The sequence below is a fragment of the Juglans microcarpa x Juglans regia genome, chromosome 6S (assembly GCF_004785595.1).
Source record: "Juglans microcarpa x Juglans regia isolate MS1-56 chromosome 6S, Jm3101_v1.0, whole genome shotgun sequence".
Classification (NCBI taxonomy): domain Eukaryota; kingdom Viridiplantae; phylum Streptophyta; class Magnoliopsida; order Fagales; family Juglandaceae; genus Juglans; species Juglans microcarpa x Juglans regia.
The window spans coordinates 17,695,157-17,709,179 of record NC_054605.1 but is presented as its reverse complement, the minus strand read 5'-3'; the positions used below and the strand labels follow the sequence as shown (position 1 = coordinate 17,709,179).

Here is a 14,023-nt window from a genome sequence, read left to right as displayed (position 1 = left end):
ATCCAAAAGCAAGCTGTGTTTGGGGCCAACATTCTCCCGATTTTAATCCCAGCAACTTTCTAAAACAAAGTCAATTCCTATAAACGTGGTAATGGCGGACTCTACACTACAAATTAATGTAAAACTTGCTACAGTAAGGGAGTCTCACCACGCCAAAATTCCCATATCAAGATCAACAAATAATTTATTCGAATAAGCAAAAGTGTCCATTCCTTTATAACCCGACGCCTTAAATAAAAATGCTAACAAGTTGATCCTAGAATAATAAACAGAGTAGGAATAGAATTCCTTAACAAACTAAATTTTCTAAATGTAAGATTTAGAAACTAAAATGTAAAACCAGAGAAGAAAGTGGGAAGAAGGAGAAGAGCAGAGAGAGAATTTGCTGTGAATGACCACTTTATTCCATAAAGGACAATTTGCTATTACAACGCGCAGCTCCTTATATACAGATAAAGGAAAACCAACTTTAACCAACTGGGAATAATCGAATATACAGCAAATATGTACTGCTGCATAACAAACTCTACAATTACATAAATGTACATTACAACTCAGCTATAAGAAGGACTTTCTAGTAAATTAATAGCAACACTATTACAAGCAGGTGGTGCACTTGATGATAACAGTGTTTGCAAATCAGCTCCTGTGATGTTGTCACGAGCACCTTCTGATCCTTGATGATTTTGTGATTTGAGAGTGGTGATGACATGTTGTGCATGCATCTCTAATACCCACCCCCTCCCGCGCAAGATGGAGAATAGATGTTCACTATTCCCATCTTGGATATGTGAGAATAAAGGACATGGGAGGGTAGAGACTTGGTGAATATATCAGCAAGCTGTGAATGAGTGGAAACATGAGCAGTTTTAATGCTCCCTTCTAGGATCTTATCCCTTATTAGGTGACAATTCACTTCTATGTGTTTTGTCCTTTCGTGAAACACGGGGTTAGCTGTTATATGGAGAGCAGCTTGGTTATCACAATACATGTCAGCAACATGAGGATGAGGAATGGAAAGATCAGAGAAAAGCTGCCTGAGCCAAGTCAATTCAGTGGAAAGAGATGCCATTGCACGATATTTTGCTTCAGCAGAGGATCTTGATACAATTGTTTGTTTCTTTGAGCGCCAAGAGATAAGAGATTTACCCAAGAAGATGCAATAGCCAGTTACAAACTTTCGGGTATCAGGGCATGAAGCCCAATCTGAGTCATAGTAGCCTTGGAGGTGAATGGAGGAAGTAGATGACAGTAGGATTCCCTGACCTGGAGCATTTTTAAGATACCTTAAGACTTTATGAGCTGCAGCAAGGTGAGAGGTGGTAGGTTTGTCCATGAATTCGCTGAGAATTTGTGTAGGGTAAGAAATATCTGGTCTGGTTAGGGTGAGGTAAAGTAGACGACCTATAAGTTGTCTATAGGAGGTGGGATCAGCTAAGAAAGTTCCTGTGGTTTTGTTGAGCTTGTGATTTTGGTCCATTGGAACTTTCAAAGGCTTAGAAGCCAAGTGACCTGAGTCAGCAAGAATATCCAGTGTGTATTTTCTTTGGCAAAGATGAATGCCTTTAGGTGATCTAGCAACTTCAATGCCAAGAAAATACCTCAATGGACCAAGGTCTTTAATTCTGAAATGGTGGTTTAGAAAACCTTTAAGGGCATAAATGGATTCAAAATAGTTGCTAGCAACCACTATGTCATCTACATAGACAAGTAAAACTGTGAATGTGGCACCATTAATGCAAGTAAAAAGGCTATAATCAGCCTTAGATTGTATGAAGCCAAACAGAATTAAGGAGGTTGAAAATTTATCATACCATTGGCGTGAGGCTTGCTTAAGTCCATAGAGACTTCTAAACAACCTGCATACTTGGCCTGGTTTTCCTTTGTGATAGCCAGGGGGCTTTTTCATATAAATCTCATCTTTTAAGTTCTCCATTTAAAAAGGCATTGTTGACATCAAATTGGTGAAGATATCACCCTTTAATTGCAGCTAAGGCAAGGATTGTTCTGACAGTGACAATTTTGACCACTGGTGAAAATGTTTCATGGTAGTCCACCCCTTCTTGTTGAGTGAACCCTTTGGCCACCAATCTGGCATTCTTTCTCTCGACAGTGACATTTGAATGGTACTTGGTTTTGTAGACATACTTGCATTCAATAGGGACTTTACTAGGGGGTAGATCAGTAAGAACCCAAATGTGATTTAGCTCTAATGCATCAAGTTCGATTTCCATTGCCTTACACCAATCTAGATCTTTGGCAGCTTGTTTGTATGTATGTGGATCATTAGTGGATGAGATGGCAGAAGAAAACAAAGCAAAAGTGGGTGATAAATATGCATAAGAGATAGAGGATGATAAAGGAAAAGGTATACTTGGTGGGGAAGATGCCATGTCCACATATTGAGTAAGTGAGAAGGAAGTGACTTGCTAGCAATGAAAATCCTGAAGATATTGAGGAGCTCGTCTAGTTCTAGTTGTCCTTCTAAGAGAATGATCACAAGTATGGTCTGTATTTGATGGAATAGAAGAGGAGGGGGTAGGGACTAGTGGTTCAGGAGGTATAGGTGATTGAGGAGAAATGTGAGGAGATAGAGGCAAATTATTAATGGATGTAGGTGGAGGATGAGAGAAGGAAATATTTGGCAGAATGAGGGAGGAAGGAGGAGAAATTGATGAAGGATGAGATGACAAATAAAATGGGAGTATATGTTCATAGAATGTAACATCTCTAGAAATGAAAGTTGATTTAGTATTGAGATCAAGTAATTTGTAACCTTTGACCCTAAAGGGGTAACCAAGAAAAACACACTGCCTAGCTCGAGGGTCAAATTTTTTTCTGTTTTGAGAGAGTGTAGAGGCAAAACATAGGCATCCTAAGATTCTCATATGAGAATATGTAGGAGATGAATTAAACAAGAGTTCAAAAGGAGTTTTATTATAGAGCAATGGAGTTGGAACTCAATTGATTATGTAAGCTGTAGTAAGGATGCAATCTGTCCAATATTGATTGGGAAGGTCAGATTGAAGTTTGAGGGCTCGAGCTATGTTTAAGAGGTGTTGATGTTTCCTCTCAACAATCTCATTTTGTTGGGGGGTTTCTATACAGGTTCTGTGATGAATAATGTCTTGCTTATTGAAAAAATCCCTCATTTGAAACTCAATGCCATTATCACTTCTAAGTATTTGAACTTTAGTGTGAAAGTGAGTTGCTACTAAGGTACAAAATGCTTCAATGCATGGTCTGGTATGAGATTTTGTTTTGAGGAGATAGATCCAAGTACTTCTAGAAAAGTCATCATCAATGGTTAAAAAATATTTGGAACCATCATAAGCTTCAACTGAGTTGGGTCCCCATATATCACAGTGAATAAGTTCAAATATATGTTTGCTTTTATGAGTGTTAACTGGAAATGGAAGCTTATGATGCTTTGCGAGTGGACAGACATGACAAGGGTTGGTATCAGAAATAGTAAAAGCATGATTCTTAATAGAAGGATCTTTGATTACATTCAACTTTGAAATGGGTGTATGCCCCATTCTACCATGTCAAATATCTGAAATGGGATTAACACTTGTGGAAATAGTAGAAACAGAAATTGTTTTGTGTAAAGAAGCAGAAAAATGATCAATGAGGGCTGTGGATGATACTAGTGCAGCAAGTAAATGGTAGAGGCCTTCCTTCATCTCACCCATGCCAATCGTGATCCATGACAAAAGATCCTGAATGAAGCAAAGTTGTGAAAGAAAAATAAAACAACAGGAAATTAAGGTGGTTAGTTGTTTGGCTGAAATTAAATTGAAATTGAAAGATGGCACACATAACACATTATGTAAAATTAAGGAGTTAGTGATTTGGACAGTACCAATGTGAGTAACAGGTGCAGTATGTCCATTGGGAAGTTTAACCACAAAGGAAACTTGAGAGATGATGAATGAAAAGAAGAAGGTGCCCAGTATCAATAATCCAAGATGAGTGTGTGGCTGTGTGATGTAGAGAAGTGAGAGAAGTGAGACAAAAAGAGATACCATTCATGGCGGAGGGTGGGTACAATCTGCTTGGACATGATTGATTGAATGATTTGCAATGGAAACTTCCTTGGACTGTAATAGAGATAAGAGTTGCTGATATTGATCCTTGGTAAAATTGAATTTGTTATCTGATGGGTCCTCTGTTTCAAGTGAAGTCATGTTTGCAGAGGAGAAACCAAGTGGCTTGGCCTTACCATGTAACTTATGCCCAGGTGGGTAGTCATGCAATTTATAGCACTTGTCTGCTATGTGGCCAGTCATGTGACAGTGAGTGTAGACTGGGGCTTGTGCATTCCCTTGCCTTGAAGCAATTGTCTAGAGAATGACCTTGAATTTTACAGTGAGTACAGAATGGCCTGTCACGTTTGGGTTGCTGAGTTGTTTTGGAAAAGGGCTTATATGAGGAATATGGCTGTTTAACAACAAGGGCCATGGAATTTGGCGAAGGAATGCCAGAAAGCATGATATGTTGCATCTCTTGCTGCTGGATCATGGAGAAAATTTTATTTATGGGAGGCAATGGATCCAGTAGCATGATTTGGTCACGACTGATACTGTAAGAATCATTTAAGCCTATGAGGAATTGTATGACACAATCCCTCTAGTACCTATCAAGTAACACAGAAAGTTTGCCACATTTGCAATCGGGCATTGGATCGTATATAAGAAGTTCATCCCATAGAGTTTTAAATTTGCCAAAATAGACACTGACTGGGTCATTTTCTTGTTGCAAACCTGTTAGGGACTTCTTGAGCTGAAAGATTCGATACCCATTTTGTTGAGTGAATCGATCTTTGAGCTCATCCCATATTTGCTTAGCATCATCCACCAAGGCAATGTTGGATTTGAGAGTTGGATTGATTGAGTTGTGAAGCCATGACACAACTAAATCATTACATCTTTCCCAGGATTCATAAAGAGGGTCAATAGTCTTTTTGGGTTTGGACAGAGTGCCATTAATAAAACTCAGTTTGTTTTTGGCACGAAGAGCTCTGCACATAGCTCTTGACCATGTGGTATAGTTCTCTGTGTTAAGAAGGTCAGGGACCAAGGAAAAAGAAGGGTTATCCCCATTATCAAGTCAATAGGGGTTAGTAATATCAGAAAAATCCAGGAAAATAGAGGTGTTAGAAGTCTTTGAAGCAGTAGTCAATTTTTTTAATAAAAAAAAAAATCTCACTCTGTGACTCTTGATAGCATGTAAGATTTAGAAACTAAAATGTAAAACCAAAGAAGAAAGTGGGAAGAAGGAGAAGAGCAGAGAGAGAATTTGCTGTGAATGACCACTTTATTCCATAAAGGACGATTTGCTATTACAATGCGCCGCTCCTTATATACAGATAAAGGAAAACCAACTTTAACCAACTAGGGAATAATCGAATATACAGCAAATCTGTACTGCTGCATAACAAACTCTACAATTACATAAATGTACATTACAACTCAGCTATAAGAAGGACTTTCTAGTAAATTAATAGCAACACTATTACAAGCAGGTGGTGCACTTGATGATGACAGTGTCTGCAAATCAGCTCCTGTGATGTTGTCACGAGCACCTTCTGATCCTTAATGATTTTGTGATTTGAGAGTGGTGATGCCATGTTGTGCATGCATCTCTAATACTAAATACTAAAATTAATGGATTAACATCCTTATTGTATCAATCACTAATGGATTAAAATCCTTATTTCCTTGTAGATAACTACGACTTACAGACTCCCTCTGGTGCTGGACTCCGTCTCGTGGTGGATTTTAAGACTAGATAATCTCTTTATGGTAAACCATGTAGAAATTTATTTCTAAATTACCTACCACGCAGGTTGCTGATGGTAAATCCAATAGAAACACCATAGAAACGTTCGCATTTCCTTCCACTCTTACTACAGTAGCTTCAACCTCACTTATCTATCAACTAATCACCAGCAATTAATTAACCTTAGTAGAACACCAGATTGATGCTTTGAACATAATATACCAACTCTTGAAGCACTAAAAGAAGAGAAAACATATTTGTAACCGTGAATTGTGCAACTGCTGCGTAATCGCTTTGAAAAAAATAAAGAAAAACATGGGACCTACATGAAAAAAATTAATTATTTAATAGTGAACTCCACTATTTTTCAAAATAATTATGCGGCATTTACGTACTTCACGATTGTATGTAGAATTACTGCTAAAAGAAACACCCCACTCCCCCAAACCCCAGCCACCGAAAGGGTGCAGGGATATTGCCCCCATTGATTCATCTAAGCAATAAGCATGCATTTCTCTCGAGCAATTTTAAACAGAGAACTCGACTAGTAGCAACCTTGTCCCCCGTGTAATCTTCATCTCATCTCCAAATAGTCAAAAGTATTTACACAAGTACAACACACAGCTTGATTCTAAACATATACCGTTAGCACATATCTACCTTTGACAAGGACTGAACACATATAGACAGTCCCAGAGAAGTAAAACTAGACAGATTTAGACAATAAGAAGCATTGCCGAGTATCTATAAATTAAACCTCAATAGAAGTTAAAGCAAATCAAAAGGAAAACAATTTAGCTCGTAAACTCAGAAGGCATGCATTTTCTTATTAACAACCAAGGAAGCAAGGCTCAACAATAATTCCTCTGCTAAACACGACATACAACCCCGATTCAAATAGCATCATAATGATCGGAAACATCAGAACAAACAAAATAACCCACCAAATGATAGTGACTGAAGATCAATTGAGAGCACCAACACCGGCATCACTCTTCCGAGCAAGTTTTGTCCACTCGGTGTGAAACGATCCTGACCTATCGATTCGCTCGTACGTATGCGCCCCGAACAAGTCCCTCTGTGCCTGCACGAGATTCGCAGGTAGTCTCGCCCTCCTATACGTGTCGAAATAGGCAAGGCTAGCACACATCCCCGGCGTACTAATCCCGGCTGATATTGCCAGCCCCACCACCCTCCTCCACGCCGCCTGCCTCTGCACCATCTCCCTCGCAAAGTCGGGGTCCACAATCAAACTCGCCAAATTTGGGTTCCTCTGATAGGCCTTCTTGATCCTATCCAAGAACACGGCCCTTATAATGCACCCGCCTTTCCAAATCCTCGCCAACTCTCCCAAATTTAAACTCCAACCTTTCTCCAAACTCTTCGCCCTCAACAGGTTCATCCCCTGCGCGTAGCTACAGATCTTCGACGCGTACAATGCCTGCCTCACATCGTCTATCAACCTCTTCTTATCAATCCCGCCAGGCTTCACCTCCTTCTCCTCCTTCAACCCGGCCTCTCTCAGAACCTCAGCGGCATTCTCTCTCTCCTCCTTCAGCCCACTCAGGTACCGGCAATCCAACGACGCAGCAATCGTCGGAGCTGCAACTGAGAGCTCCGCCGCCTGCTGGACCGTCCATTTCCCGGTTCCTTTCATTCCGGTCTTATCCAAAATCTTATCCACCAAATCCCCATCTCCATATTCGTCCTTAACCCTGAATATATCGGCGGTAATCTCAATCAAGAAACTCTCCAATTCCCCTCTATTCCACTCCGCAAAGATCTCCGAAAGCTCCTGGTTCGATAGCCCCCCCACGTTCTTCAACACGTCGTAGGCCTCCGAGATGAGCTGCATGTCGCCATACTCAATCCCGTTGTGAACCATTTTCACGAAGTTCCCCGAGCCACCCTCGCCGATATAGGTGACGCACGGCCCATCGTCTTTGACCTGGGCGGCAACTTTTTCGAGTATTTCCTGGATATTAGTGTATGCCTGATAGGATCCCCCGGGCATGAGAGAAGGGCCGTTACGGGCACCCTCTTCGCCCCCCGACACACCCATCCCAAGATAAAGGAGGCCCTTTTCCGAGACCTCGTGGATTCGGCGCTCGGTGTTCTCGTACCACTCGTTTCCGCCGTCGATGATGGTGTCGCCAGGTTCCATGAAGGAGGAGAGCGCGGCGATTGTCTGGTCAACCGGATTGCCGGCTTTGACGAGGATGATGATCGATCTTGGACGTCGGATGGAGAGGACGAAGTCTTTGGGGTTGTATTGGCCGGTCAAGGGGAGGCGGCCCTCGTTCTGAGCTCGATCGACGGTTTCATCAACCTTGGAGGTGGTGCGGTTGTAGACGGAGATAGGGAAGCCCTTATCGGCGATGTTTAAAGCCAGGTTTTGGCCCATGACGGCAAGGCCGGCGAGGCCTATGCGGGAGAGAGCCGAGGAAGCATCCATGATCGAGGAAGCTGGAACGAAGGAGATTTGATTTGGGATTGAAAATGAGTAGTGACTGGTGAGGGGGTTGGTGGGGATACTGGTTGAGTAGGTGAATTTATGAGATGAGCAAAAGTGAGTACTGGGAAGTGACGGACTCGTCGAGGCAGTGAAGGGACAGCGACTCAAACCACCTACGAGAGGATGCCGTAGTAAACGTCGTTGACTCCGACGGTTATGCCTACTCAGAGCACTGGCATTGGATTCATCAAATTCATCTTCAAAATTTGATGAAAAGTACATATTTTTCATATATCTAAAATCTCCTTATCCATAACTCCACATTGGATTAGCCATTGGATTCATCAAAATAATAATATAATATTATTTTTTTAATAATATTATTTTTTATAATAAATTTTATAATTACACTAATATATGTTAATTAATAATTTAATTTGATACTTAAATTATTATTTTTGAATTAATTTTTTTTCTCAACCTAATTATCCAACAAACACATTTTAACAACCATTCTTCTACCCAACAAGTAGATGGTGCCAACCATTCTTCTTTTACCAATTTTTTTAGTTATAACTAATAGTCTCGGATTAAGCTCTATAAATAGATCCATCCTCTCATTACTTCCCACTCATCAAAAACCAATATTTCTTCTTTCATTCCATCAAATACACAATTCTCCAAATTCCCTATGGATCCCTTTGAGAGTATTGATCATATAGAAGATGAAGATTATTTTGATCACGAGGAGTATATGATACAAGCAATGGCCCTACATAGACAACAACATGCAGTCGAGGGAGCATCTGCTTCACGTCGTCGTAATTCTCAACCTCGTATGTTCATCCGACGTAATCCATTGGAAGGTCATGAGCGCCTTTGGAATGATTACTTTGCTGAGCCGTCAATATATCCGCCAAACGTATTTAGGAGGAGGTTTCGAATGCATCGTAATCTTTTTTTACGCATACATTCTGCAGTTGAAGCTCACGATGATTATTTTGTCCAAAAAAGAGACGCCAGTGGGAGACTTGGATTGTCCTCCCTTCAAAAGATAACTGCAGCAATTAGGATGCTTGCATATGGGGTTACGGCAGATCTTATGGACGAGTATGTAAGAATTGGAGAAAGCACCGCACGGTTGAGTATGAAGAAATTTGTAAAGGCGATCGTGTCAATTTTTGGGGGTGAGTACTTGAGGTCTCCAACCAATAGTGATATAACGAGGTTACTAGAAGTCGGACAAAACCGTGGGTTTCCAGGAATGTTGGGTAGCATTGATTGCATGCACTGGAAATGGAAGAACTGTCCTAGTGCTTGGAAAGGTATGTACTCTGGTCATGTAAATGAACCAACTATTATTTTGGAGGCTGTTGCATCTTATGATCTTTGGATATGGCATGCTTTTTTTGGTTTGCCTGGGTCTCATAATGACATCAATGTACTCGATCGATCTTCTGTTTTTGCCACGTTGGCCGAAGGTCATGCTCCTCCGTGCAACTACACAATCAATGGTCACGAATACACAATGGGATATTATCTTGCTGATGGTATATATCCTTCATGGGCAACATTAGTGAAGACAATTCCTGCTCCACATGGAAAAAAGAAAAAACATTTTGCTGCTTGTCAAGAGTCTGCAAGGAAAGATGTTGAGCGAGCCTTCGGAGTACTCCAAGCTAGATTTGCAATTGTGCGTGGACCTGCTAGGTATTTTCAGCCCCGAGTTCTAAAAGACATTATGTACACATGCATTATCTTGCACAATATGATCGTTGAAGATGAGCGTCATCAATATCTCGGGGCTGACCAGTTTATTTACGAATCCAATGATGATACTCCACATGAGCCAATTTCACGCGATAATATACCTGAATTCATGGAGTTCATTGCGCAACATCATCGAATTAGAGATAGAGGCACTCATTCTCAACTCCAAGCTGACCTTATCGAGCATTTATGGAATTTGCATGGCCGCTCATAATTTACGAGTTATGAAGTTTATTGCCGTTGTTTATTGTTTATGATTATTAAATAAGTTTATTAGTTATGATGTGTCGTTGTTTATTATTTTAAAGCTTTTTATTGGAATATTATTTTAAAGCTTTTTGGAATATGAATGTCATTTGGAATATTGCAAATTCATATTCATGCTTAAAAAATATATATAAAAGACAATGCACACATTTTGTGGTTGCATTGTTTATGTTTAATTTTATCATTGTTGCATTGTTTATTTTATCATTTTAAAAATGAATTCTGCATTGTTTATTTGGGTGTTAAAAGCTATTTCTGTGCAAATGAGACATATTGAATTTATCGTTTTTGTTATATCTCATTTACCTGCCTATTTGGGTGTTAAAAGTTGTTTATCTCATTTACCTGCCTACTTGACCATCTTGCCATTGTAATAGAATGACATCTAGAATGTCCATATCAACAAAATAAATTCTCCAAAATCAACAACATCAACTAACATTCAAGTTTGGCTGGCTATCCATATCAACAAAATAAATTCTCCAAAATCAACAACATCAACTAACATTCAAGAGACTGCTGGCTGTCCATATCAACAAAATAAATTCTCTAAAATCAACAAAATAAACTAACATGAGCCAAGAGACTGCTGGCTGTCCATATCAACAAAATAAAGTCTCTAATCCACAACAACATCAACTAACATGAGCCAATTTCAAGTGGCTGTCCAGCCTCAACAAAATAAAGTCTCTAATCCACAAAAACATTAATTAACTGTCCAGTCATCTATTTAATCCAAAACTAACATTCAGTAGTACTAGTGGCTGCCCAGCCACATGTTTTGGATATACATGTGGCTGCCCAGCCACTAAATACTGGAATTTTGGGTTGTAAATGAACCAACAGTTACACACCTCCATGAGGTATGGATGGAGATGTGTCGAATGTACCTTCGGAATTATTTAAAGAGTCCTCATAAATTTTCTTCTGAATATTCAGGAAATAGGCTTGTTGCATGACGGTCATATTAGAAAGATCCTTACTCATGATCTCCGCCTCGAACTTCCTCTTATCAAGTTCTAGTTGTGCACCCTTCACTTCATCAGCCTTCGTCACCCATGCTCTCCTCTCTCCCATGAACAGTCGCCTATCAGCGGTCATTTTTTCTAGCGCACTGTTGAAGTCAACATCACATGCTTCCTGAGCCTTCCGCTTCCTTAAGTTATCTTTCTCAAGTTTTTTGCCTGGAGGCCTCTCAACATTCTCCTCCACAACGTCATCGGGAACTTCAAAAGACTGCTCATTGGCTGGACGTTTATCGGGTGGTTTTCTCCTTGTATTCAGATTGTTCATGTGTTGCTGCCATTTGGGTTGGTGTCTCAATTGACACCAACAATGCTCCACTGTGAAATTCCCCTTCTCTATCTCTTTGTACATTATTTTAGCTTTTTCAATCTGAAAAATTGAAGGAATATTGTCAAAAAAATAAATAATCGATAAAAAAATACATTATTTAAAGGAAAATGGTACATACCTTGTCGTGCTCGGTTGCACCACTTGGGTGCAATGATTCTACTTGCGCTAGAAATGCACAAAACTTGTTTGTGCATTTCTGGATCATGGACCAACGATTGATCAATGACCCTATCGAACGATTTGCAGTATTTGGTTTTTTATACTCGTGATAAAACTCAGAAATTCTGTCCCACATTTGTGTGGATTTTTGATCGGTACCCCGTATGGCATCAATGCTAATGTTGAGCCAACCGGATACAAGTAAGTTATCCTCCTCAACAGTGAAAGATGCACCTCTCTGAACTTTTTTTGGAGGAGGCCTCTTTTCACCGTGAAGAGGAGTTGTTTGGATCATAACACTAGAATATTGCTCATAGGTTGGAGTGCAACCTTCTCCTCCACTTTGTAAGAGAGTGGTGAAGAAGGGATCCTCCTCAGATGGACTGCCCATCCTTTAAGAATCAAACAATAGATACAAGGCAGCACAATAAGCACAAAAAATTAGATACAAGGCAGTACAATAAAAAGATACTACTCAGCACAAGAAAATAAAGCAGTGGAAGCATATTTTAAGAAAATATCAAACCATGTTGCATGTTGGTTTATACACATCATTAACATGAAGAGAGAATGAGTTTATGCTTGAATGAATACATCAAATACACAGAATACACAAAAGAGAGTCACAATTCCACAAAAACATAAATGCTTGACTGCTGCCCAGCCACTGAATACAACTCAAATACACAACTCAAATACTGGAATGCAAGTTCAGAATTAGAGATAGTGGCTGCCCAGCCACTAAATACAACTCAAATACACAACTTGGATACAGAACAAAAAAATTTTAATTAGAGATAGTGGCTGCCCAGCCACTAAATACAACTCAAATACACAACTTGGATACACAACAAAAAAATTTTAATTAGAGATAGTGGTTGCCCAGCCAGTAAATACAACTCAAATACACAACTCCACGAGTATAGGCACACGGACCTCACATTACAAGATGCACTTTATTTTTTACTCAAGTGGATCCGTGTAGATTAAGACTATCCCTAGAGGTTGGCTTTCTTAATTTAAGGGAGTTCTTACTCTCAATCACTTTATTTTTATCCCTAGAGGTTGACTGCCCAGCCACTTTATTTTCAATCATTTTTATTTGTATGTTTCAAAACCCTTTTGCATAACTGCCTATACAAGGCCTCAAATTTTGAAATATAAATGGCTCGGGAGTTCTTACTCTCAATAAAAAACAAGGTGGTTCCAGCTTTTGCAAGAAACAATCAACAACATTGTAGGGCTTGGCAAATAACTATTGAAGTGACTGCCCAACCACTTCAGAACTCAATTACACATGTTTTTTGCAAATGGCCAACGAGGGGACAAGTCTACAACTGACTTAACAGCATTTGAGCCACAAATGTAAATAAGACAACAAAAATCTCCAAATTGAATTTAAAAAAAAAAAACTTTCAAGAACCAATATTGAACAAAAATGGTTATTGGATGCATCTACAGAGGTTTTACATTAGAACCTGTGGGAGACAAAAACAAAGATAAGATTCCTAATATTGAAGCAACATGACCATTGATAGATAAATGTGTGCAAAAGTACACAAACAAATAGATAAGCATGAACAATACCTTGCTATCTGAATCGCCAGTTATAAAGCCATCAGACCCACAGAAAAAAGACTCTGTCTAGGCTTAAAATACACAATCAAAACTTAATGTAATTTGATTTCCTAAAGACTAATAAAACTTCATGGACAGAGAGCTCTAAAACTTAATACACAATCAGCATATATCTTGAATATTAGGCATGGACGGCAGGTATAGAGAGCTCTAAAAGTTCTAGTCATGGACGGCATGGACAGAGAGCTCTAAAATCAGCATATATCTGGGCAAGAACAGAACATTGACAACCCCCCAGAAATGGGGCCGAATCCCCTCCTCCACCATCTAAGCTAACATGAAGATCATATAAATTCATACAAAATCAATTCGGCCCCAAGAAAAAGGTCATATAAAATCATATAAATGATCATGCAAAATTTTTCATACATGCATATATGATTAATATATATATATATATATATATGAGAGAGTGAACTCACGGAGATGGAGAACGTTCGGAGCAAAGGGAGAAAGGATCGGCGACGGTGTGCCTATGGAGGTGATGGAGGTTCTGTTTCACCTGAAACACCTCGTACGCACTTCAACATCTACTTCACGAAGATTCACGGGTCACTTTCTCGGCAAAGTTTTTGATACAAGCTTCGGGAAAAA

General features: G+C 39.6%; 5 protein-coding genes across 5 annotated transcripts; 1 reads left to right on the top strand and 4 right to left on the bottom strand.

The window, feature by feature from the left end:
- Positions 1-1,973: 1,973 nt before the first annotated feature.
- On the bottom strand, positions 1,974-2,393 carry LOC121236671 (uncharacterized mitochondrial protein AtMg00820-like). The gene has a single exon (XM_041133106.1). The coding sequence runs from the start codon at positions 2,391-2,393 to the stop codon at positions 1,974-1,976; it is 420 nt and encodes a 139-aa protein (XP_040989040.1).
- Positions 2,394-4,632: 2,239 nt separating this feature from the next.
- On the bottom strand, positions 4,633-5,031 carry LOC121236670. Its single transcript, XM_041133105.1, has one exon. The coding sequence runs from the start codon at positions 5,029-5,031 to the stop codon at positions 4,633-4,635; it is 399 nt and encodes a 132-aa protein (XP_040989039.1).
- A 1,546-nt stretch (positions 5,032-6,577) lies between these two features.
- On the bottom strand, positions 6,578-8,420 carry LOC121236491 (6-phosphogluconate dehydrogenase, decarboxylating 3, chloroplastic). The gene has a single exon (XM_041132936.1). The coding sequence runs from the start codon at positions 8,237-8,239 to the stop codon at positions 6,749-6,751; it is 1,491 nt and encodes a 496-aa protein (XP_040988870.1). The 5' UTR covers positions 8,240-8,420; the 3' UTR covers positions 6,578-6,748.
- Positions 8,421-8,862: 442 nt separating this feature from the next.
- On the top strand, positions 8,863-10,349 carry LOC121236408. Its single transcript, XM_041132834.1, has 2 exons — positions 8,863-9,753; positions 9,901-10,349. The coding sequence occupies exons 1-2, from the start codon at positions 8,931-8,933 to the stop codon at positions 10,221-10,223; spliced, it is 1,146 nt and encodes a 381-aa protein (XP_040988768.1). The 5' UTR covers positions 8,863-8,930; the 3' UTR covers positions 10,224-10,349.
- A 773-nt stretch (positions 10,350-11,122) lies between these two features.
- Positions 11,123-12,182, bottom strand: LOC121236669 (glutathione S-transferase T3-like). The gene is made up of 2 exons (XM_041133104.1): positions 11,751-12,182; positions 11,123-11,671 (listed from the first exon to the last, which is right to left on the bottom strand). The coding sequence occupies exons 1-2, from the start codon at positions 12,180-12,182 to the stop codon at positions 11,123-11,125; spliced, it is 981 nt and encodes a 326-aa protein (XP_040989038.1).
- Between the last annotated feature and the right edge of the window lie 1,841 nt (positions 12,183-14,023).

Bases quoted from the DNA above. Each gene is read 5' to 3' on its own strand.
- LOC121236671 (XM_041133106.1), bottom strand. From the start codon at position 2,393: ATGGCATCTTCCCCACCAAGTATACCTTTTCCTTTATCATCCTCTATC.
- LOC121236491 (XM_041132936.1), bottom strand. From the start codon at position 8,239: ATGGATGCTTCCTCGGCTCTCTCCCGCATAGGCCTCGCCGGCCTTGCC.
- LOC121236669 (XM_041133104.1), bottom strand. From the start codon at position 12,182: ATGGGCAGTCCATCTGAGGAGGATCCCTTCTTCACCACTCTCTTACAA. The intron at 11,672-11,750 runs GTATGTACCATT...TCAATTTTTCAG, and splicing joins GTGCAACCGAGCACGACAAG to ATTGAAAAAGCTAAAATAAT.
- LOC121236670 (XM_041133105.1), bottom strand. From the start codon at position 5,031: ATGTGCAGAGCTCTTCGTGCCAAAAACAAACTGAGTTTTATTAATGGC.
- LOC121236408 (XM_041132834.1), top strand. From the start codon at position 8,931: ATGGATCCCTTTGAGAGTATTGATCATATAGAAGATGAAGATTATTTT. The intron at 9,754-9,900 runs GTCACGAATACA...ATGTTGAGCGAG, and splicing joins GTGCAACTACACAATCAATG to CCTTCGGAGTACTCCAAGCT.